Source organism: Desmodus rotundus, chromosome 10 (genome assembly GCF_022682495.2).
Source record: "Desmodus rotundus isolate HL8 chromosome 10, HLdesRot8A.1, whole genome shotgun sequence".
Taxonomy (NCBI): Eukaryota; Metazoa; Chordata; class Mammalia; order Chiroptera; family Phyllostomidae; genus Desmodus; species Desmodus rotundus.
In genome coordinates this window covers 85344449-85369187 of record NC_071396.1, presented here as the reverse complement: position 1 = coordinate 85369187, position 24739 = coordinate 85344449, and the positions used below count along the sequence as shown (strand labels likewise).

Here is a 24739-nt window from a genome sequence, read left to right as displayed (position 1 = left end):
GGGTTAAATGCATATTTGTGGGCTGGCCTGGGAACCAGGCAAGGTTGAGATGCGACAGAGGGCTAATCATCATCATTTTGGGAAAAAAGGCTCAAGATTCTAAATACCTGACTTACAGATGAATTTATGCAGCACAACTCTTGTGAGCCAGGCCACATTTCATTCTGACATTTCTCATAAAGTAAAACTAAATAAGTAACATAATAAATACATGAAAATTAAAGAAATCAAAGTTAGATAAAACAGTACATATAATGAAAAGTTCAAATTGATTTAAAATTTCCTTAAAGTAAGATTTAGGGAAAGGACATTTTTCTTTCTAAAAATTAAAAAGAAAGTTATTTTATATAACTTAAATTATTTTCTTTTTCAGAAGTAAAAGCCCTATTATGGATCTTCTCTTTTCCTTCATATAACAGAGAGCGCATCATTCTTTCCCCATAAAATGTAAGTTTTTGTCCCCACATACACAACGGGTGAGGAGTCTTTGTTTCCTTACATGTTTCTATGTCTGGATATTACTCATATTAAAAAAAGTTTAAAAAAATTTGCTAGACAAAAGGTGATAGTCATTCAACTTTGTATTCCTACAATGATTTGTGAGATGGAGTATCTTTTCACATTGCTATTGGCAATTTATATTTCCTCTTCTGTCTGTTCAGGTCCTTCACCTACTTTTATTGGGGGATGTCTTGCCAATCTCCATGTGCTTTATGTCGAACTGAGATTACGAAACGTAACTGCCATGTATATTGAGTAATGGTTTACTCAAGTCTAATTTTTTGTGTGTGTTTTGACTCTGTTTATGTTTCTTTTTGCCTTAAAACTAGCAGTCAAAAATGTTTCTCTTTACCTTGAATCCATATGTGAGACATGGAAGGGTGCCATGACAAATTGCCAATTTAAAGAAAATGCAAATCACAGACCAAAACAAGCATACACTTATTTATGTGAAAATAAAGACTATGTGTGGAAACAAACACACTTAAATGTATATATTTATACATAAGCAGAGAGTTGAGAAGGACCAAACTGTTCATAGTGTTTATTTCTAGGAATAAGATCAGCGGAGTGAGGGTCTGCAGGAGGATTTTTTTCCCTAATTTTCCCTACATGTAAAAAATAATGGCAAGAAAAATTTTAAAATGGGTTAAAATATTTCCAGATGAGTAAAATCACTTGCCTTGGGACAAGTCCCCATCCCTACCACCTTGCATGTGTAAATGGAAGAGGCAGCCGGTGGGAGAACGCTGCGGGTCCTCTCCCTGCACTCCTCGCTCTCCTCTGTTAACTGCAGAGGCCTAAACTGGTGGCCCTGTAGGGCAGCAGCAGTGACTCCGCTCTTCAGGGCATCTGTAAAGTGACTAACTGTCCTCGATCACCTCAGGCTAAAGAGCTGAATTGTCCAATCTCAATCTCGAGTTTGCCTTCATGTAAAGAGAAGAAAGCGGGAAATAATATCTTTCAGAATTTTAAAAATAGATTGATACGTTCCCTGAGATATTAGTGAAAGGATTCCCCTTCCCCGAATGAGCAAAGACTCATAACAAATGGGACAGGGCGATAGAAGCCACAGGAAGGTAAAATGGTGAGGTGAAGGGCAGATCAGCCTAGGGAGTTTCCAGAACCCCTCCTGGGCCAGGCTCTGACAGAAGCCACGGAGTAACCTAGAATATCCATGGCTTTAGACCACTTGACAGACCGTGGTGACTTATTTGTCACGTAAAAGCAGAACACAACAGAAAATAAAGCCACTTACTTTGTGCAAACGCCTCCTGTACATCTCCCCCTACCCCAGTGAGCGAGTCCTGGGGCGTGTGAGTTGGGGTGGAGCAGGCAGAGGCGGACCGCACCGGCATGGGGATGGGCCTGCTGATGGTGTGGCTGGGGGAGGAGCGAGGAGAGCCTGCCCCCTGGGTCTGGAGAGACAATGCAAGTCATTAATTTGTTTTCCCAAGAAAAGGCCAAATGCCATCCATCCCCAAGGCCTCAGTCAAATGTTAAAAACAGTCACAATGAAATTTCAAAGCAGGAGGAAATCCCAGGTAATTTATTTAGGTCAGCCTACACCGACTGGCAGGTGCAGGTGATTTAGGACCGTATCATATAGTAAGTGGACTTGTGGTTACATCTTGAAGCTAAGAATATTAGTAGTGCATAGTTCTATAATATATGAGATGTGTCCCATGTAGTAATGAAGTCACTATGAAGCAATGATAATTACAAGGTGTGTCTATTTTCTCCTTAAAGAAACTTCTATGTAGAAAAAAAAGACATCTAAAGAGAACATTTTGAGTATAGACTAGGAGACTTTTTGGGGATGGATATGATTTGTACGTTTCCTAAATTTTCAACCTGTCTGTCCTGGCATCATCAGTAGAGGATAATATATAGTTCAAATCATGCATGCTACGCTGTGCATATTAACTCTCAAATTAAAATAAAAGAAGATATAAATGGATTTAATTCCTATCTTACTGCAAAAGACCTTTGTCAAATTGCTCTGGGATGCAGGGATTCCATGGGGAAGAGAAAAAAAGAACAAGTTTTTGGCTACTATTTCCTTTAGGAAATCCCTCTTTTGGTCTACGAGAAAAGCAGTATTCCAGCAGTAAGAACAGTGGGATTTAAAATGAGGAAAGGAAAGGTAAAAAACAACTACAAGCCATTTATCTCTGCACTACAGACCTCAGCATGAAACCATTCCGAGACTGTCACACCTTGCATTTTACGACTTGGTCTCTACCTGAGGTCTCTTGGAAACATTTTCTCTCTTTAATAATTAGTTTACCAAGGGAAGTAGTCACTCACAAATAAGAAAATGCAAGGAGACCCTCAGTGCATACACAACAGATTACGTGTTCACACAGTTTCCGTTTCAGACTGCTGGGTGTGGTCAGGGAGAGTCAGGGCTCTGGCACAGCAGGCCCAGAGGCTGTCACCACCCAACTCCAGCCCCGAGCCGAGCCACGCGCCGTGAGAGCAGCGCTCAGGAACGCTCGATTCAGATCTGTGCTGTGGGTCCAGCTGCTTGCAGTTAAAACACACAGCATCAATCCTGTGAAGGGCCATGCTGTTAGCTTTCCAGGGCTCAGTAACACACATAAAAGTCAAATCCATAAACTGAGAAAAATCCAGGCTTACAAAACAAAGCATAACAGAAGACATAAAAAAAAAACAACCTCATGGGATGCCCAGTGGGCTGAGGATTCCACTCTTTCACTCTCAACAGTACCTTGGAATGAATGGTCTGTCCGGGCTCAGGGAAGAGAAGTTTGCCTGCTTGCGATGCTTTTGCAGCCTGCTTGCCCCAGCCCGCTTGGGACGGGTCTGGTTTTCCCCAGCAAACCTTGGCGGCTCAATCTCATTACCGCGGAACTTCTGCTTCTGAGCTACCATGGTATCTCCCTCCTTCCCACACCAATAACACATGACTTCACGTTTGAGTCGTGCTTTGCCACAGGTCTAGGGTTTCCAAGCACACTCTCACTGATTTCTCTCCAGGACCACGGCGGTAGGTACCATTACTCTAAATGCCCAGCTGCGGCTCCCAGTGCTCAGAGAGGTGAGGGCTGGTATCTGAGGCCAGGTGCTCTGACTGCCCTGGGCTGCAGGGACCTGGACGATGGCTAACGGAGGGTCCCTCAAAGGAGACAGATGTGGGTCAGTTGCCCTGAGGGCTGCCCCCCTCCCTGGGGAAACCCTCGGGTGCAGGTGCATCAGTTTCTAGACAGGGCCCTCAGCTGCACTCCTTGCCTTTCTTATCTGTCCTCTTTATCAGGAACCAGTCTCACAGTGTGGGGAGTGACTGGAGAAGGGAAGCTGGACAGAAGGGTTGAAGGAAGAAGGGTTGAAGGAAGAAGGCTTCTCACGGCTACGCAGCATGGGTTACCCTCTCAGCTCTGGGAGGCCAGGTCCTATTCTGGGGTAGGAGGTTCACAATAATAGTACAACTCCACTTTTTATGGAATTTACAAAATAAAGCACTTTTATGTACATTTTTTTGGTTTCATTTTCCTGATAGTATTATGAATGATAGTAGCTTAAATTCAAATGGCAATTTGCAGTCTATAAAGCACTTTAATCCCTATTATTTCATTGAATCCTCCTACAAGCAAATGAGGTATATCATTCCCGTTTTCAGGTTAGCAAACTGAGGCTCAGAGGCAATAATTGGGTTACCCAAGGTCTCTGTGCTAGTGAGTGACAGAAATAAAACAAATCCCCAGCCTTTAGCCTACAAGGCCAGGGCTTCCCTGTGGCACCACAGCTGCTTCTCAGGATTGTGGGCACTTTTATCTGCAAATTTGAAATCCAAAAAGCAACACATCTTCTTTCACAACTGATGTGAGGCTCTTTGTATGGTATCTGCACAGTATTATTGCATTTCTAAAACCTGAAAGATTCCGAATTCTGGAACATTTCAGATGTGGGGCTGCGGGCCTGCATTTCAATATCCTAATGGCTCTACTGGGGCTGCTGTACACCAGCCTGCTTACCCTTGTTCCACCAGGCTCTCCAGGACAGGGAGCTTGTGAGGCTGCCCCCGGCCCTCCGGGCACTCACTGCACCTGGCCTCTCTAACCTTCCTGAGTGTGAGTCCCGTGCCTGGCCACGCTCTCCCCTTCTCCTCTCACGGAGCACTCCTGCTAGTCGTGTTTGTCTGAGGCATTCCCAGCCCTACCTCTCCCTGCTTAACGCCCGGTCTCCAAATCCAGCTTTCCCTACTTCTTTCTGCCTGCTTCCTTTCTTCAAAACTCCTTTTAGTGGTTCTGTGTTAAGAGAAAAATAGTTGACTGTAGTTATGCTTGAAGGGAAAAACAACAGACCAAATCTAGATGACACCAATGTGTGAATGATTAATAGCCACTAGCTTTTAAATGAATCTCTAATTGATGCAATTTCAAGCAATCTGATTATGTGAAAAATTTTTGTGGAAGATTCTGTGTTGAAGAAAAGATTCAGTGACATCTTTCCTGCAACTCATGACACCCAAGTGTTGTCCAGTCATTACCGAGACTTTTAGGAGGAGGTTCCTGGCTCCTTGACTCCATCACTTTTTGTGAGGACAGGGTCCAGTTTGATGCCTAGAACCTTCCTAGGACCTACTACTGCTGGGAACACCAGTGCTGGCCTTCCTTTCTATTGTTCTTGTAGGACCATCGGGGCAGGGCAGGTGTCAGTTGTCAGCATTGGGGTAGATCAGCAGAGCAGATATGACTAGGTTTTATTGTCACAGCCAGCGGCCTCCATAGAATGGTAGCCTCTGGCCTGGTCAGGAAGCACGGTTGTCTGCTAACAACTTTAGAAGAGTGAGAGTGAATAATCTCTGTGAACATCCTTTCCTGGAAATTACTCGATGATTAATGGAGCAAAGACTTAAGGGACGATGGCCATGCAGATCAATATATAGATCTAAAATTCCTCAGAAGGGAGTTGATTTATGGAAGAAGGAAAACATACATCATACTTGGAAAATTTAAAATAGCTCTCTTTCTAGAGAATAAATGAAAAATTCATTTTTACACTTCATCCTCTGAGTCCACTCAACTTGCTGTTGTATCAATTTTTTAAAAGTCTGACAAGGCCCATCAATTTTCTTTTTTTCCAGGAAGCATTTTGGTTTCCACTCAGCACCAGGAAGAAGGGATGCTAACTCCTGAAGCAGCACTGCCTGGAGAAATGGCATTGCCACGAGGCAGCCATAGGTGGCATTACATAGCGCTTCTTCCTTCTCAGGTTTGGCTGAGAATACAGCCTAGTTAGGGCTGGTTTTAAGGATTCTTAGCAGCCTGGGAAGGTAGGGTAACGCAGCGTTTGGCTACATTCAACCCTCCTTTCATCCTTTCACCCAATACGCACTCGCTGACTCATCATGGGGATTGCTGTGGACAGAGTGTTAGGACACAGATGAGGTGATAGGAATGATTCCGACTTGTCAGGAGGGGGGCATCGCTGGACTTGGGTCTTAATAGCAGAGATTTCCAGGCAGAAAAGAGGAAGTATTGGGAGAAGAGAAGAGCGTTCCAGGCCTTGCAGTATCATGGGCAAGATATCACTGAATTTTATTATGACATGGGAGGCGCACCCCATGGAAGATAGGGTTGGGAAGCCAGTATGGTTGAGCACCAAGTTCACTGTGGGGAGTGGAGCAGAAGGAAGCTGGGAAAGGGGTGGACCAGGTTTGGGGGGCTTCCCATGTCATAAAAGGGGCTTGAATTTACCCTGCACTAATTTTACTTTTCTAGAACTAATTAACCAATTCCTAAAATCAAAAAAGACAGAGAGAGAGAGAGAGAAAGACTCTGGGAGGGTATGTTTTTGAACACTAGATATTAGCCCTTATATTGCAGTTGATAATGTATGATATGAATTCTCCATGCCCCCATCCTTACACTTGGTTATTCACTATTCCACAGAATCCCCATCAGAGGCCTGCTCGGGGTAGCTCACTTGGTGTCATGCCCATACACCAAGGTTACAGGTTCAATCCCCAGACAGGACCCATACAAGAATCAACCAATGAATATATAAACAAGTGGAACACCAGATCTCTTTCTCTCTCTCTCTCAAATCAATAAATAAAAATTAAAAACAAGAATACCCACCAGAGAGGAAGAGTAAGTGAAACAGAGAAAGGTGAAATCTAAGCTGGGAAAACTGGTCATTTCTGGCTTGTTTATATTCCGTATCATATTGGGAAGAAGCAGGAACCTGAGTGACTATGACTTCCCATGTGAGTTGAACCATCAGTTGTAAAGAGAGAAGGGAATGGGAGCAGGAGATGCAATTTGCAATGATGTCTGACTTTCTTCCCCTGATGAGACACTGTTAGTTAACTAGAAGGAAGAGAAGGGAATGGGTGAATGCATGTGTGTATGTGTGCATGTAAAGTATGGGTTGAATTAGAAAGTTCACATATACCTATGTGCATGTACACATACATTCATACTTATATCTGACACACATACGGTATTTTCCAAAGTGCTTGCACATCCATTATCTTTTAAAGTCCATTCAACAACCTGGTGAACGATCTATTATCAGTATGTTTGAAATAAATTGCCAGGAAGTTAATTACTTAAGATCTTCCACTGTGGAAGAAGGGCGGGGAACACTATCATTGAAGCCTAACCCCAATACTCTTTCTAAAAGTTATTACTGAGATCTTACTTTTTGAACTCAAAGTTAGAATGCTTGGTTTTAGATCGGGACATGATATTTGGAACTGGAAGTATATCGGAAATCCTGGAACATATCATCATTGAAATTACATCCCAGTTGCCTTCATTATTAAACTTTTTATGAGTGTTCTTTTTATGGTGCTTTCAATAAATCTTAAATATACACAAAGAAGAAAGAGGGTAGGATAATTTCAATTCAAGTTTTGTAAAAAAAATTTATTGCTTATCATATCATAATCATTGTATTATATTACAGGCACTAATTTTTTTTAAAATTCATGTTCTTTCCTCAAGGGGAATCAATTCATGCATTACCTCTAACAAGAAACAGTAGAAGTAGGAGTTATATATACCAGTGTAATAAAATACATTGAACCACACAGACTTATGATAAAGCAAGTAGAGGTTATTAACTCAAGCACAATTTGTTGTGTGCAGTGTCTTAAACTTGATTTTACAAAGGGAACGTCTCCAAAGAGGAAAGGCCTGTAAATAAAAACATAATTTAGAAGCAGATGCCAGACTAAAACCCCTACATTTTCTCCTTGGATCATTTTATGCCGTGAGAATTCTGTGTATGTGGATGGCGTTTGTTTACTTCCCTGTAGAACTGCCTCTGCAGCATTGAGATGGCTGGGCTTCTGTCTCAGTTTTGCCTGAAGGTCGGCATAAGAAGCAGCTGTATGGAAGCTACTAGCGCATTTGTGCGTTGTGTTTTTCCGTACTCCTGTGGAGCTCTGAATGAAAACTTTCTTTCCACACTTTATGCCAACAGAAGTTTGGTCCCCTGAGACCCTGAGAACTAGGATTTCAGTTCTGATAAAAACCACCAATTATGTTTTTCTTTTTTGCCTCATTGCCAGAAAGCTCAGAATAATACTCCTGTCCCTTATAATTAGCATATTTGCATTTTTTCTTTAGTGTTTTTATTTTTTTCATTTTATGAAGTCATTGTTTATGTTATTTGTTGTAAGCTGCCTCAGGTCCTTTTTCAAAAGAGGCTTGAGTAGAAAAGCAAATAAATAAGACAGATAAACGCCCCCATCCAGACAATGCATTGCTGACATCTGGGTGTTAGCAGTAATGGCCTTTAAGTACCTCTGCAGCAGCATCCACTGCTGGATGACCTTCAAAGATGCAGCAGCTGCTGAGGGCTCAGTGGGGAGGAGCAGGAAGGAAAGGAAGCAGTAATGATGCTCTTATAAGTGCTGCCATCATTTGGCTCTCTGCCTCTACACTTTCCAGCTCTGTGCATCCATTGGTTTACGAACTTCCTGGTCCACTGAGCCTTTCAAGAATGCATTGCCTGGGAAATGGTAGAGAAGGAGTCCTGGAGGGAAACCCATAAAGCAAGGCTGCCTGATTACAGGGTGATTTCCCTCTCTGTCCACTAGGAGGAGGAAGGTTATACTGGACCCCTATTTCCTTTTTTTAAGCACATGCTAAGTAAGAGACAGGAAAGAAAAGAGGCTGTTGGCAAAGAGAAGTGCTGCAGCGAGGCATTTTTCTCCCCCACGGTCTAAGTGTGTTGGAAGTACATAGCAATACCCCATGTACGCATTTCTGGGCAATTATACAGGCTGTCACTGTGTGTCCTTTGCCCAGGGGCACTGTCTCTTATTAAAATTGGATTTTAGTTCTAGTAAAGTAATTTTTTTCACAAAATACAAAATAATGTAATACATTGTTTTTATTGTCTGACATTACAGATTAGTTTTACACTTCCCCCCCCTTTTTTTTTAACAGACCAGGGGAATAAAGGGTAAAAATGTGTCCAACATTTTGCAAACATTTTTGTTACACACAAACACACACAATGAATAATAGGAAAGAGAATACAGAAGGATTAAAAGGTAGGTTGAAATTGGACAGGCTGTAGTTCTAATTGATCCATGGAAAGAATGTGAAACTTTTTCATAATAGCAGGTGGGATATATTGGCATACATAGCTTGGTACATGCACTTGAAATTACAGCTGCTTTTATTTTGCTTTCATTTAATTGTTATTATTTTTTGAGTACACTGCTCTGTCTGGTGGCTTCTGAACTTGACCACAGCATTAGAGACAGGATTTCAGTTTAGGCCACAGTTAGAGCCAAAATGTCTCTATTTTTAGAGATGTATGTGAGGGCCTTGTAAAATCCCAGAGCAGAAGGGTTCAGGGTGGTAAGAGAAAGGCTGAAAATTACCTATTCTTTTGAGATTATTGTCAACCAATGGTAGGGATTCTGCTTGGGAAGAAGTAAACAATGGGAAGCGAACAATTACTAAGTACAGTCTTCATAAGATTGAGCACATTTTGGTGAGCCGTGGGGAATTGGGGCTTAATGATTTTTTAATAAGAAGAGATGTAATTAGCTAATTTTTATAAAGAGAGGTTCCACACCTTTTCAGTAAAATGGAAACTGAACTGGATATCCACAGCATCAGAGGGTGGTGAGGTTCGCTTCTGATGAGTGCTGTGGGTTTTACCTTGTGTAACTTTAGTGACTATGATGGGTATTTTTCTATTAAAAAAAGATCAATAACTCAGAAAAGCATGAGACTGGTTTGAAATTGAGACCCCTGGAGATCTAAAAAAGTGTCCAATAAATTACAATTTGTTCCCTCTCCTCAAAGACATAATAACTCGTCTTTTGATACTGACAGTAGTAATAGTTACAAAAATGCTAAATTTAATATATTTCAGTTCAAGCACTACATTGAAAAGGAAGCAAATTAGTATGATTTTTTTCTCTTTCCAAACTGAAGCATGAACATACATTAGAGGCAAAAGCAATGAGAAAAACAGCAGGACGGCAGGCCCCTCCACTGTTAGTTAAGACCTGCAGTAGGGAACATAACTTACTCCCTGCTTCAGTTCTTCTTCCTACAGAAAGATTGAATCGATAACAGTTAGATTACCCAGGGTTCCAATAAGAGCATGTACACAGTGTGAAGGGGTGCAAGGTGGGGAAAACATCAACACAGCTTTGACGGCAGGCCAGGTCTCTTCAACCTCAATGACCCCAGTTCGAAGACTTTTTAGGTACTTGAAACTATAGACCCATCTCTTTTCTCCATGTCCAACCATCTTTCTGCACTGTCTCTCTGTCCTGGTGTTTCCTACATCCTGAGACAACAGACTGCGCAGTTAGGCTAGGGTGATGCCCAGATGGCTGGTGGTGAAGAGACTCCTATCCCAATGCTATGGGGATAGAATCTATTGTAATATAAGCAGGGGATGTTTTCAAAGCTTCCTGTCATTCAGTGAAGAGAAAGATGGGATTGACCTTCTTCATTTGGCATATTTGGAGAGGAAAGCAGAAAGAGCTTTTCTAGATCATCAAATGAGGTAACAGGCCAGAAACAGCAACAGGTGGTTAATTACCCAGTCCTGCCCTAACATACAAAGTACAACAAAAACTGAATCCTACACTTTGTGTATCTAATACGCTGAGAGTTGTGTGGTAAAGATAAAGCATTCCCAACACTGATGGCAGGAAAGGTCGACTAAGGAATAAAAAAGAGTAAAGAAAACAAAAGAAAAAACGTTAACTTATAGCAGTGCCTAGGCAGGTTTCAACATATATTAAAAAAAAAAAAAGGAAGAAAGGAAGGAAGGGAGGGAGGGAGGGAGAAAAAAAGAAGGAGGAGGAGGAGGAAGAGGAAGAGGAAGGAGAGAAAAGAACAATACAGAAACAAAAAATGATGGGGCATTAGGGTTATGAGAGGTCCATGAGCCGAAAGTCAGGACATCAGGTCTCAAGTGCGCTGCCCCAGGGACTGTGTCCCTGTTATCTCATCAGAGTTTCTAGGCCCTGCCTTGGCTGTCACTGTTTTAGTCCATACTGTTTCATGCTTGTTTACATCAGGCGGGATGACCACACAGCACTGATATGTCTACTGGGCTGACTACAGACATGTGGCCATAATTAATCTGCTTTTGACTTAAAATGTGATTTAGTGCATACTTAAAAAAGGAAAGAGGATTTATGAAAGGAAGCATGTAATTTCCCAATAAGAGTAGTAATAGATCATAGCACTCTGCAGAGGACTCCTGGAGACCTTAAACGCTCTACCTTCAGAAAAGTAAGGAGAGCAATACAATTTTTTTTTTTAAAAAGTGCTCAACTTTCTGAAACTAGATGCATTAGTAATTTATCAGGAACTTCTTTTTGGCCCAAGGGGTTAATATTTGTCAGGCAACAGGATAAAAAGAAAAAAAGTAGGGAGACATTTTCAACTGCAGTTGCATTTGAGGCCCATAGAACGTATGTGACTTGCTGCTGAAGCCGCACAGGCAAGATAAGCAATTTTACTGAAATTAATAAAGTCACTCCTCTGAATGAAACTATTACCACCAAAGTTATTTGATGGCCGTATCTTTATTTTATGATTTAGACATTAACTTCTATGCACTTTAGTCAGAACTGCTGAAAGCTTTAGAAGTGAAATATTTCTAAATAAATCCAGTCTTATTACTTTCAAGGACGTAAGAAACTGAAATAAGCCAAGAAAAAGTTGTTCCATGAAGGTCCTCAGTGGTCTGGTTCCAGAAAATGGGTAAGAATAAGCCCTATAACTGACTGCTATCATTTGATGCATCTAAGAAAAGTTCCCATGTATGAATTTAGAACCACATTTTGGGGGAAATCACATATAGTAATTGCAAAAACTAATGTAGATTGTGTGCAAAAAGTTTTACAAATGCTGTCTTACCTTTAGTAGCTTCATGAGACCTTCTAACTGGACCATTAGCTCTCTCCGGCTCTCCTGGAGAGCAGACATTCTCTGTTCCAGCTCATCCTTGCGCTGTCTAAGAAAGAAGCAGTTGTCATTAGAAGCAGCATTCAACTCACTGAGCTAATCACATTTCCCAACCTTGTGCGACTAGTGGACCCCCAGGACAGGGCACCTCTGGGCGTTTGACATGGTTACTAGGCAGGGAAATGTCAAATGAATGAACAATTTTAGCTTGAGGTGAATATTTATTTGTTAGAAGCCATAATAAAACAGAATTAAAATCCTTCAAACACTTCTCCCCTTGGAGAATGGCTATCCTGGGTTCGCCATTGATGAAACCTTTTCTAAATGCTCCCCAGGTCAGGCCCCCCTGTGCTGCGTCCTTGGGTTTCCTCGAGACAAGAAACAAACCCCAAACTCTCATCGAGAAAGTCCAGCCCCACAGATCCTCCAAGCCCAAGGACCCTTTGGTAAGTCTCACAGAAAACACTGATGGCCTCAATATTTAGCAATTAGATTCATAAAGGTACTTTTTTCATCTCTTCCATCCTTAGTATGCCTTTCAGAGGTCAAATATGAATGGTGCATAGTTATTACAATCTAACTTTTTTATTTGGGTTTGGTTTCATAAAGTGAAACAAGTCAGAATAAAGAAGTTCCCACACAATTATTTTAACTGAAAATAATCTACAAGGTTTGTCTCTGTTTAATTTTGTTTGGTTTTGTAGAACGATTAAACTGTCAGCAAGAAAACCATGAAGGACGATCTACACGCTACCACTGATGTTGACACGAAGAGGTATCAAAAATACCTTTAAAAGGGGGAAATAAATGAAACAGTATAAAGCAGCATATTAATGGTTCATATTTCTAAAGTATACATACACTTTTAAATCAATTTCAAATAGATTATTTCATGACCATCAGTGAATAAGCAATATATACATTATTTTCTTGCTCCAAAAGCTTCTCTGTCTGAGCTTGAAATGTTGGAACTTATATTTTAAAAATGTGTGGATGTTTTAACCATATATGCATTAGTGTATAAATGGATGTGCCTAGTCTCAATGGCACAGACACAATGTTAAGTGGAGCCATAACAGGGACTCTGAAATGAAAAACTGACAATATAAAAATGTCACACTGAGTTAGGTCAATGGCTCATCTGATTGAAAGATATTTTGTGGGAGGACAGGTTATAGCTATAAATGAGACATTTCTAATTTGCTTTCATATAGGCTTACTCTATAATGAGTGATAGATTTAAAATTGATAAACATAACTCTTTTTGAATATATTTTCAGCACTTATTGGCACTTAAGGCTTACTACCAGATCAATCTTTCCTTTGATTTCCTTCATAATTGCCTCTTTTCTGAGTCTTGTGGATAAGGAACATCATAATTTTATAGACTTTAATGGCATCTTATTTCAGTCTTTGTCTTCCTGGGCTACAGAGTCTAATTTTGAAAGTCTTGCCTCATTCAAAAATATTCTTCAGTGACAAATTCATTAGCTGCTTTTTCTTTGACCTTGTCTATATACACAGTGTTCCAAACACATCCAACAGGAGGGCTTGGTAGAAGGGCGAATCATCCTTCTGATTTATTGCCAGTTCTCTTCTAGAGACTGCTCTGTAATTTTTGGCCTTTTGGCCATAGAAGCACTTTGAGAACAGGTTTGAAACAAAATTCTAACACTGTAGGCAAGTAATACTAAGAAAGGCATCTAAAAACTATCAGAAAAAGCTAACTATTGTTAGTTTAGAGTTAATCACAATTTTAAAAAGTTATTTGTACATTTATCTTACAGTAGTCATCTTTCAAAACATGACATTCTTTCATGCATTTGTTAAATTTTAAAAAAATTTGATAATGTCTTTATTTAATCTTCTCTGTAAGTATTTACACCAGTGGTGACCAAATGTGGCACACCCTCTGCTGTTCCAAGGAGAAAAGACAAAACAAGGACTAAGTCATGACTTTATTTCCACAGAGGTAAATATATTCATCTCTAAAGAAGTGTCTTTTATTTTGAAATCTTGTCAGATTATTTCTAGTTTTGCATGGGTGTTAAAAACCTACTTTCTTTTAGGACAATATTGAAACAATAGGCAAAATTTTAACATAAATCGCACAGTGGATAATAATAAACATCAATATTAACTTCCCTGAATTTGAAGATAATACCGTGGTTATATAAGATAACATCTTTTTTCTTAGAAAATATACACATAAATACTTATGAGATAAAGGGTTATGATGTCAGCAACTTACTGTCAAATGGCTCATCAAAAATGCGTAAGTAATTTGTATTAAAGTATACACACACATGTACATATGGAGACAGAGAAGGGTGTGGCAAAATGTTTGCAATCTCTAGGTGAAGCATAGAAGGCTTAATGTTTGTTCAAAATAAAAATTAAAATATATACTATCATTCATGAAACTGTTGTGACAACAGATGAAGGTAGTTTTTAAAAATGTCACTACATGGTAACACTTAAAGTACTCAACTTCTTATTGTTTGCCAAAGACAATTAAAAACTAAACTGGTCCATGAAATTCAAGTCTGTAAACCACAGAATTTTCTCATGGATTACAATTTCATTTTAATTGGTAAAACAAAAAAAGTCACTTTATAGTAACAAGTTGTCCTGAAGAATAATTTTATGTACTTTAAAAAGAGTGCACTTTTGGGAGCTTATTTTTAAGGAAGGGATAGATGTGAAAACTGATAGTTGCTTTTCTTGAGATTTGTGGGGTGAAGTTAGTTGCTTCACAGTTTTAAGAAATGTTTTCTTCATTATAGAAGATAGTATTTTAATACTTTTGCACAGTTCTTTAGCTGTCTTTTCAGGATTGTGCAGTTCATCCATTCAATCCACAAACATCTATTCAGCACTTTTGTTTTAAGATACTGTAAATAAAATAATGAGTAGGATACACTTTTTGTCCTTGGGTGAGAGAGCAGGAAACATGAACAAGTTCACAATAATGATGGTGAGTGTGTAATAAAAGTAAGAACGATCGCTGTACATGGTAGCAGAGAAGATGGACAGTTCTATAGAGCTGTGCAAGTTCAGGGAAGGCTCCCCACACCACCTTGCAAAATTTCCCTCGGAAGCTACATCCAGCATGAGAAGGAAGGACCCTGGGGAACCATGTGAAATGTTCCAGACCTTTCTCTGCTTCATCTGTGCCTCTTGATTGCCTATAGTCTTGAAATTATTAGTAAAGCTCAACACTGGAGTAAGATCTCTGGTTCGTGTGAGTCTGATTTGACCATCTAATCCAGTGTGTTTGCTTGAAATGTAACTCTCACCCTTCAATGGCTTCCTGTTGTAGGACGGATAGCAATAACGTTAAGCTGGTCTGAAAGACCACAGAATCATGATCTACCCCTCCTTACATCCTCAGCTCCATCTCTTACCATGTGCCCCTTCCCGCACTCCACTGTGGACCTATAGAACTTTCAGCTCCTAAAGAAGCTCCGTATTTTCTCCCGCCATTTAGTCTTTGTATGTGTAGTTTGTACCTTCCAGGAGGACCCCTTCCTCGGCTGTTCCAGGCCCCTCCCCCATCCTTAATCCCCATTCCCTGTGCCCAGTTCTTCAGCTTCAGCTCAAACAACCCTTCCTCACGGCAGCCCTTTCTGACTCTAGTGAAGTGCAGGTTTGTTAATTTTTTTTAGAAGGAAGGTTCCCTCTACCACTCATCTTGGTTTATAACTATATTCTTATTTGTGCACTTATTTGATATTTTCACCTTTCTACTAGACCACAAATTCTATGAGACCAGGAAGAGTATCTTCTCCAACTCCTCATGGTGTTGCAGCATGTTCTGGGCGCACTGCATTTTAGAAATATTTGTTGAATAAATTCAATAAATAATAACATGAAGAAAGATAATTCTGATAGCTGAGTAGATAGACCGGGGGCTGGACATCAATTAAGTGCTCATTGTAGTAATTCAGGCAGGAGATGCATAATTAAGATCCAAGAAAAGGAGATGGGATCCACCTGTGCTATTCATTGCGCAGGGTCTAGGGCAAGTTATGTAACTTCTGTGGATCTCAGTTTTCCTATTTATAGAAAGAGCACATTATTGTCCATCTCCCAGGTGTGTTACAGCAATTACATGGAACAGTGTGTGTAGAGCTTCGTGCATAGAAGTGTCAGATCAGCGCACAGACATGCCTGCCACATAACCCTCCTCAGCTGTCAGACCTGGGCTGCAGACTGGGAGTTCAGCTGTGCTGTGGCTAAAGTGAAAAGGAAAATATGATTATTTAGAAAGGTCACGGTGCTGTTAAGATAAAAATAAAGTGTGAGTTCATGAAAAGCGAAGCTCTGCTCCTTTTCCCCCTCTCCTATCCCTGAGCTAAAAGAACTCTCTCCTGTTGGTTTCTCAACAAAAGGCCCTGGGAAGGAGGTAATGGAATGAGAAGACCTTTATCGAAGTTACAGAAAGAGGTTTCTGTGGCTGTTTCACATGGCCACCCCGCAATGTGAACTAAGGCCAAAGTGACCATGCCCAAGGCCATAGTTTTGGAGTGCTTTCAAAGTCTGAAATGACTAAAGGATAAAACTTAGAACACCCAGAGCTGGGTTTCTTAACCTGGGATGTTGGCGTACCTGTGAAATCCACAAATTGTGAAAGTGCTTAGAACAGAATGAGTGGTTTATAAGTATCTAGAGAAATACTCTTAAAGGGAGGGTATTTCTTCTACAGAAGAAATGTGTAGAGTACGGAGGCAGGCAAAAGCAAATCAGTTGGGATTTAGGTGCCTCAGGCCTCAGCCCTCAGGACTCAGGACTCAAGCCTCAGGTGTGGGGCACCAGCTGACAGTGAGGGCCAGAAGTATCAGAAGTATGTGAGTTCATGCAGAGGCAGACTCCTTCGTGTAGCTTCGGGCTCAGCTGGGGCCATGGGAACACCCACAAGTCAGGGCCAGAGGGAAAAAATGCCAGTTGGAAAATGCCCAGGCATATCAAAATGCCTTCCCAGACTGTATCATACACCAAATACTAATGGCACCATATCAATGGCTTATGAAAAATTCCTAGTCATTATCCCTCCACTAGGGAATGGGACACCCAGTGGAAGAGGTATAAAGAACATTTCAGGAAGAGAAAAAGTACTGTACTCTGATGTATAGATGAATGTCTACTTGATTTCCAAGTTGGTTTATTCAGTTATATTTCAGGATATATTAAACTTAATTTTCAACTTGTGCGCTTGGAGGGCTTACAGAATCCTATTTGGTGAAAGATACTTTCCAACTGTCATTTACTTTCATATGCCTTTGAGGAGGAGGAGGATGTGAAACATTACTTTTCCCTTCTTTTCATTTTCATTCCTTCCGGGTGCTGGTGTAGTAGAATGTGCAAGCATTTCCAATACATCTCTCTGAAGGTAGGACCAGAAATCACATGGGTTGAAAAGAAAGAATTTCTGTTTCTTCAGTTAAGTTATTTTGTTATTCTAAAGTAAGATGTGATCTCATACTTGAATCTACAGAACCTGCAGCCCCAGCAGCTGCAGGTTCTGTAGATTTCCTTTCCATAACTCAAGCTTTTGGAGGGTTGGTCCCTCTAGCCAGGTGCTTGGGCCTGCGGAGGTTGAATCCCAGCTGCGAGCAGGCAGGCCCTGCAGCCTGGGCCAGGTGTGCTGCGGTGCTCAGATTTTAACATGTCCGAAAACCAGGGCTAGAGTGGAACCCCCAGGAGCATCCATGACTACAATCAGTAGGGACTTGGTAAACTCCAAACATAGCCATACAGAACCTGCTTAATTTAGTCTGTTTGGAGAAAGTAAATGGCACTCTGATTCTGACAAGGGTTTCTTGAAAGAGGCATTGGTACAGTTATGTCCCCCTTAATGGGGATGAGCTCTGAAAAATGCATCATTAGATGGTTTTGTCATTGCGTGAACATCCTAGAGTGCACTTACACGAACCTAGCTGGTACAGCCTACTATGCACCAAGGCTGTATGGGGCAGCCGATGGCTCCTGGGCTACAAGCCTGCACAGCATGTTACTGCACAAAACAGCATGAGATTAAATCAAGCACAAGAGAAAATGATGCGATCAAGGGACACAAGGTGTACGAGGCTGCTGCTCGCACAACATGGCACACTATTTTACAGCAAATTTTTTAATAAGAGTATATACACTAGGTACTCCGCAAAGAGTATATACACTATAATAATGATAAAAAGTATAGTAAATACATAAAGTAATAATGGTCATTTAGTATCATTATGAAGTATTATGTACGGTACAGGATTGTATGTGCTATACTTTTACATGCCTGGCAGCATAGTAGGTTGGTTTACACCAGCATCACCAGTAATGCGCTGTGCTACTACGTTATGATGGCTACAGCATCATTAGCCAATAGGAATTTTTCAGCTCCATTGTAAACTAATGGGACGACCATCACACATGAGACCCGTCATTTATTTAAACGTTGTTATGAGGCACATCACCATACTTAAAACGTATGCATAAGAGTCAGATATACCAGGAATATACTTGGCACCTAAACCGAAAGAGAGAAAGTATGCTATACTTGCTAGCTGAAAGTGCTTTGTGAAATATGACATTTCTGTGATGGACTGTCTTTGAATTTATGTTTGTTTTGTTTGCTACACAAATAGGTTCCAGAATGTGCCATGTTCAAGGCATGGTGGAAGGCCAGTTTGACGTGGAGCCCAGGCATGGCTTTCCTTTTGCCCATGGTGCAGAGGGAGCCACTAGAGTCCTCGCCCACACTCTGCTGCTTTCTACCTTTCTGACTCTGGGAAGTGCACTGAAATTCAGGGGTTGAACTGTATGACCTTCTGAGGTCCTTCCCAACTCAATTACTTTATGATGACAGAGTGGGTAAGCCCAGGTCTTTTAACTCAATTACAGAAAAAGAAGGCACGGAGTCTATTTTTTAAGATCTGTAAGTAAAGCTATCAGGGACACAGATTTAGAGAAAATTTGACTCCCTTTTATGGATTACAGGTAAAATTTTGAATGTAAAAATGGTTCAATCATGTGTATCATAAACATATTGTTGATGGTGTAAACAACTACAGAGATTTGAGTTAAATTTTTTTTTCCAGTAAGAGGTTTTGTTTCTGACCTAAAGAACTGTTTCTTTTTCTCTGTATTAAATGAAAAAATAAAATATAAACAGCCTCTCCCCTAAACTCCCAAATCTCAGCAAGTAGGTATGTGTAATAAAAATAAAAACAACCTCCCGTCCCCCAGATCAGAAGCTGGCTAAGAACTGGATTCTGGCTAGACACCATTAGACTTTACTGAAGGTCTCAAGCATCTGTATCCCTGCGATGCCTCAGGCTCCCTCTCTTACCTGAGGAGCCGCAGCTCTGCCAGCAGAGTGGGGTTTTGCTGTGCCTTCTCTGGGGTAGGCTGAGAAGCTTGCTCGTGCTCTAGCCGCAGCCTCTGGATCTCCTGTAAGATTTCTCTTGGGAGAGAAGAGAAAGGTAACAAACCAGGATCAGGATCCAACACTTGGCAGAGCACATCAGGGCCACCAGGGCAAAGGGGTCATCCTATGTTTCTGAGCAGAACTGACCCTCACTAAACCAACTCTGCTTACAAAGTGTCAGCTGTAGCTAGTTGGCTGCTGTGGAGGAGAGGTTTCTGACTTTATTTCCAGTGTATCCAAACCACAAGGATTCTGCAGTCTGTCGCTGGAGCCTTCAAGCTGAGCGTTCTCATCAGGACCTACTAATCTCTCTAGCAAGGAATAGAATGCCGTGGAAATGTGCTCAGCTTTGAAAAGTGCACTGCTTGAGAGACAAAGCTGTATCTTCCTATTATTTATGATCACACTCACACCACGACGTAACTGCAGCTACCAAATAAGAGGTGCTTGGAGGGGAAATAAGGATAAATGGTGCTCATTTCACAAGACTAAATAACCCCATTTTCTCACCAGGAATGAAATTCCTCTTACTGAATTTATCTGAGAAGGCCACGGATAGGCAGAATTCCTTCTCTTTTTCTTAACATTTTCAGCCTTAACAATAGATCTCAATGAAAGTAGCCATAGAAGGAAAGTGCTTTTAAAAGGATTCACTGTAATTGAGTCTGTGACATAAGAGTGCTTTTGGAGTGACCTCTGCCAGGGGTGACACGCGTCAGTCTGTTATTGATGTTGGGGTCTGGGCTACCCTGCACTGAGGTGAGCATTAGGCAGGCCATAAAGGATAGGTGACCTGTGTAAGGCAAATTATCCCTAAGTGAGTTAGAAGCCATTAGCAAGGTAACAAATCATTTATTCTTGGGGGAGGGGTCAGTCTCCCACCCAAGAAAATGCACAAGAGCCAGTAAGACAGAACAAAGCACCAAGAATGGAAGGTGAACTTGGTGAACAAGGGGGATGGCTTTCTATCTGAAAGGCTAATTTATAACTGTCTGCTTCACCAACGCACCAGCACTGAGAAGCTAATTACATGCCTCCTGGGTGTGGTGAGAAGGCTGGACTATAATTCAGTGGTTTCAACCTTTACTAGTCCCTCTTTGTGTTCCATGGTGAAAACATTTCATTCAGGGAAGTATTCCATGGAAACCCAGTAGATCAAAGGAAGAGTGCTCCTAGACCCTTGCCCCCCACCTTCAGGCACCTCTCCAAAGCCTCCAGGGTCTCATAGAGCTCAGCTGAAAATCAGTGTACTGGGATTTTGAAGGTCTCCTCCGGGGCTAACATCCTGGTATTCTATGATTCCCGCTAGTCCTCCTTGGTGGTTGTAAGAACAGAATGCTCACAGAGCCGTGCAGCCCAAGGAAGAACAGCTCTGATAAGGAAAGATAAGGGTAAGACATGTAACAAGCACTGAGTGCTTAGCCTATATCCAGGAACTCTGCTGTCTTTTAAAATCTTATTTTATTTAATCCTCACAAGAATTCAATTGTATATAGGTACCACTATAATCTGTTTTGTGAATGAAGAAATCCAAGCGCAGACCAGTTGAAAGACATACCCAAGTTCAATAGCACATAAGCGGTAGAGGTGGTCTGAACCCAGGTTTGTTAGCTCCCAAACTCGTATGTATGAGACTCCCTCCCTCGGTCTGTGATACTTGCTCCAAGAGGTCTAGCCTGGGCAGGCTGTGACTTGTGCAATGTAATGTGAAGAGTCCTGCTACGGCTAACCCTAACTCCAACTGGGTCCTCCGAGGGTTCCATAAGAAAGCATTATTTTCTAAAGATCATTGCTGAAATGTCCTTGAATTACCCAGAGCAGTCAGGAAGTAAAGTGAGGACTCCTATCTTCCTCTGAAGCTCCGAGATCTGTTTATTGGGTTAATTGCCATTTTGGAGACCCTGGGACCCTTGGACCCTTGGGGTAAATTGGAATGTACAGAAGTTGTGACCTGGATAAGCTTCTGGGATGTGGTTCTGGGGTCTTTGGAGGGCATGGGGCCACTGGCTTAGAGAGAGGTCAGGACGGACCACATGCTCATCAGCACGGTGGGGGGTGGGGGGGAGAGACATCTCAGGGCCATGAAAGAGCTCAGGCACAGGGCGGAGCTCCTTTTTTGCCCTTTCATTTCCATTTCTTAATGTTTTCCTCTGGTCCTGAAAACATGCATTCAGAGAGAACAATCCAAAAACACCCTAAAAACAAGCAGGAAGAGTGCTACCGTGGCATCGCAGGGTCTCTAGGACATCCATGGTGCTCCCTGCTGATTCTGGAACCCTGCATGGAGGCAGCGCTCTCTGGGGCTGTTCCTTAAAGGAAGCCCCGATTTCTTTCCCTCACGTGTGCCTTCCCCATGCTTGGTGGAAGCAGAGGATTGGAAGGGAACACGAAGTGCTTTGGAAAAGTGGGAGACTAGGTTAACATGGCAACCAAGATAAAATATGTGTGGACTTGCGAGTTTTCACTCTTGTCTTTTGTCTTTCAAAAATGAAAACATGCCAACTGAATTTGTATGTTCCTTTCCATTTTTTTCTGTATACCTCTAAAGAATGCTTTGACCACGTGCCCTGAAATTCTCAGGTCAAACTCAACAGGCATGAAACAATTAGTGTAATCTCCTTCTTGACCAGTTTGCTCTCAGAAGTGATATCAGTGTTTAAGAATGGGATTAAGTGTTAAGGCATTTTGGCGCTATTCTAAGAAATATAAAAGGTACAAGTTGTTCCTATGTTGGGCTATATCGGCACTGAGTTTGAGATATTATTCAGCTATTTATTATTCTCTCCCTCTCTCTATATTCACTACAATATATCAGACATAGTTCTGGAACCAAGGGACTGTTTTGCACGGCCTCTGTTCTCAAAGAACTTGCATTTTGGTCAGGGAAGACAGACAATAAACAAGGAAACCAGCACTTAAACGCAATGATTCCAGACAGTGATGAACCACACATGTGCATGTGTTCATGCAGCTGTAATTGAGAGCGGTTTCTGCAGTAGGAGGCAGTGGGCGAGACTCTTTTGAGCTGAGACCTGAATGATGAGAAGGAGACATTCATGCTGAGCCCTGAGGGAAGAGCTTTCTAAGCTCAGAGAACATTAGTGCAAAGGCTGTAAAGGGAGAAAGAAGCAAGATTATAAAGAGCAAGGTGGGCTGAGGCTTGAAAGGTAGGCAGGAATCAAGCCAGATAAGGCCTCACAGACCACAGTAAGAGGGGTGGGTTTTAGTCCAAGTGTGATGAAAAGCCATCAGAGGGTTTTGGACAGGAAATCACATGACATGATTTATGTTTTGTAAAAGTGACAGGTTGGACTGAGTGGTAATGGTGGAGATGAAGTGGACAATTTTGGGATACGCTGTGGGGGTGGACTGATTCAATCGGCGTGGAAGAAAGAAAGGACCTGCTGATGGACTGGACAGGAAGGTGTTCTGATTGAACACGTGGGTGATAGTGATAGCAGTCTAAATAAATATCTCTTTTAGCCTGGGGTCCTTTCAGGGACCCTCCTTGTAGAGCCTTCTACTTGGCCCTGGGTGGCAGAGATAATTTCCTCCTGTTACTCAGGGAGGTCCTTCTGCATTAGCAGCTCCCTAACAAAATTAAATGTGTCAGAAAAGGGAAATGAGGCTGTCTAGAGAGAAAACAATAATTGCATTGACATTTCAAAATTATATATGCATATCTTTTCTCATGAAGCTTCTGAGGATCTAAAATCTGAAGACTAGCTTCTCAGAAGCCAGCATCACTGGCTTTCTATGAGCCCTCAGACACTCCTTCAGGGTGAAGAACCTGGCTAGTTTAAAGCATGGCTCTAGTTTACCAATGAACGCACCCTGTGTTAAAAAAGCCAGTGCATCTAAGACGCCGTACCTGTTCTTGTTTTCTAGTTCTGCGATGAGCTGCCTTTGTTGCTTATTTGCATCAATGGTGAAGGAAATGTCAGGAGCACTTCTCTGCTGAGTTGGCTGCTGTAAAACATGTGGTTTACACTATTTAATATTGGGAATGGGAACCCACATGTGTTTCATTAGACAGGAATCATGAGACATGCAGACAAGAAAAAAGAAAGTATTTCTATCAAAACAAAACAAAACAAATAGATAAAGTCTAATTGCCATTCCTCTCCTAAGGACCAACTCTTCTGTGGATCTGAGCACAGCTATGCAATGGAAAGCCAAACAGAATTCTTTAGCAGGCAAATACACAACACAGAGAAAAAACTGCTGTCTAGGTTTCTGATTTGAAGTCTTTGGGGAGCTGTTTCATTCCTGCCATGCTGTCCCCCATTACAACTATTCTCTCATGGTAGGTGGGTCTAAAAACATACTTTACCGTTGAGATAACTCTCTCTCTGGAATTACTGTTCAATCACTGTAGTGTGCAAGTAGAAATTCCATAGTTTTAAAATCATAATTAATAAGACGCTCTCCTTCTTTTGGTCAACAGACTTTCAGCATTTCTTTATACGCAATATAACTTTGATGCTTTGACACACTCAGCCATAGCTTTCTCCATTCTTATAAAATTATACGTATTTATAAAATATACACACATACACAAATTAACTCCTAACAAATTATATATATTCCATACAAATTAATCACTGATTAAATACATATATACACACATCTGATTAGATGTACCATATTTATGGTATATTATTATGCTTATATGTACATGCATGCAGGTATACATGTAATAATATACCACATTTATATATGTATGTATATTTAGTCAAGGGTTAGTGTGTCATTGTTCTATAAAGATAGGGTCAGATTATTGTACTTCCCTGTCTTACTTTCTTTGCTCCACAGTATGTTGTAGGAATTTCTCGATGTCAATATTTATTGCTTTTAAAACAAATTTAAAAAATCACAACTAATCTTCCTGCCAAAGAATGCCAAGCTTTAAAAATGGCACCGATTGCTTAGGCCCAAAGGCATGAAGGAACTCAGCCTGCATTTTAATATCCAGAAGCATGATTGCCGGAAAGATTAAATATGGTAAAGGTCTGGCTTTCATCAAGCTTTCCTATAATTTTTAATTAGCATCTCTTTGAACACAGAAATGATTTGTGTTGCTAATGAAGAAGTCTGAGATCCCATGCTTTTTCCCCTAAATGAGTTTCTATAACGAAGTCTGGTATACGACAGCTTTGACCTGTGACCAGCGTTTTCTTCTAATTTCATTACATAATTTCCTCTTTCTCATATATATTGTACATATTGATAAAAGTAGAAAGTTACCTGGACCAGTTGTGGGTTTGAGTCATTGCTTTGCTCTTTATATGGACTGATCAGGAATTATCCACAGAAATCTGGTGTTAGGCTGTTTTAGCAGCATCGTAACAGGACATCTTATGCTAAGATCTGTCAGGGGTGTCAG

The 24739-nt window shown here is 41.1% G+C and overlaps 1 protein-coding gene and 1 long non-coding RNA gene across 15 annotated transcripts in view; one reads left to right on the top strand and one right to left on the bottom strand.

Moving 5' to 3' along the window:
• The window catches only part of DTNA (dystrobrevin alpha), a 348472-nt gene that overhangs the window by 13987 nt on the left and 309746 nt on the right, over nucleotides 1-24739 (bottom strand). For 11 of the 14 annotated variants that reach the window (XM_053913096.1, XM_053913090.1, XM_045187823.3 and 8 more), the window contains 4 exons: nucleotides 23225-23322; nucleotides 19276-19389; nucleotides 11886-11982; nucleotides 1760-1919 (listed from right to left, as the gene is read on the bottom strand). In XM_053913096.1, coding sequence (XP_053769071.1) covers nucleotides 1760-1919; nucleotides 11886-11982; nucleotides 19276-19389; nucleotides 23225-23322 — 469 coding nt within the window. Of the gene's footprint in view, nucleotides 1-1759; nucleotides 1920-8701; nucleotides 10054-11885; nucleotides 11983-19275; nucleotides 19390-23224; nucleotides 23323-24739 lie in introns of those variants that run through there. The other 3 variants (XM_053913094.2, XM_053913095.2, XM_045187819.3) reach the window with 1 other exon arrangement.
• Nucleotides 373-19282, top strand: LOC128779413 (uncharacterized). The gene is made up of 7 exons (XR_008425361.1): nucleotides 373-447; nucleotides 5612-5800; nucleotides 11656-11729; nucleotides 12269-12379; nucleotides 12638-12708; nucleotides 13810-13905; nucleotides 18572-19282. It is a non-coding gene; the product is annotated as an uncharacterized lncRNA (long non-coding RNA).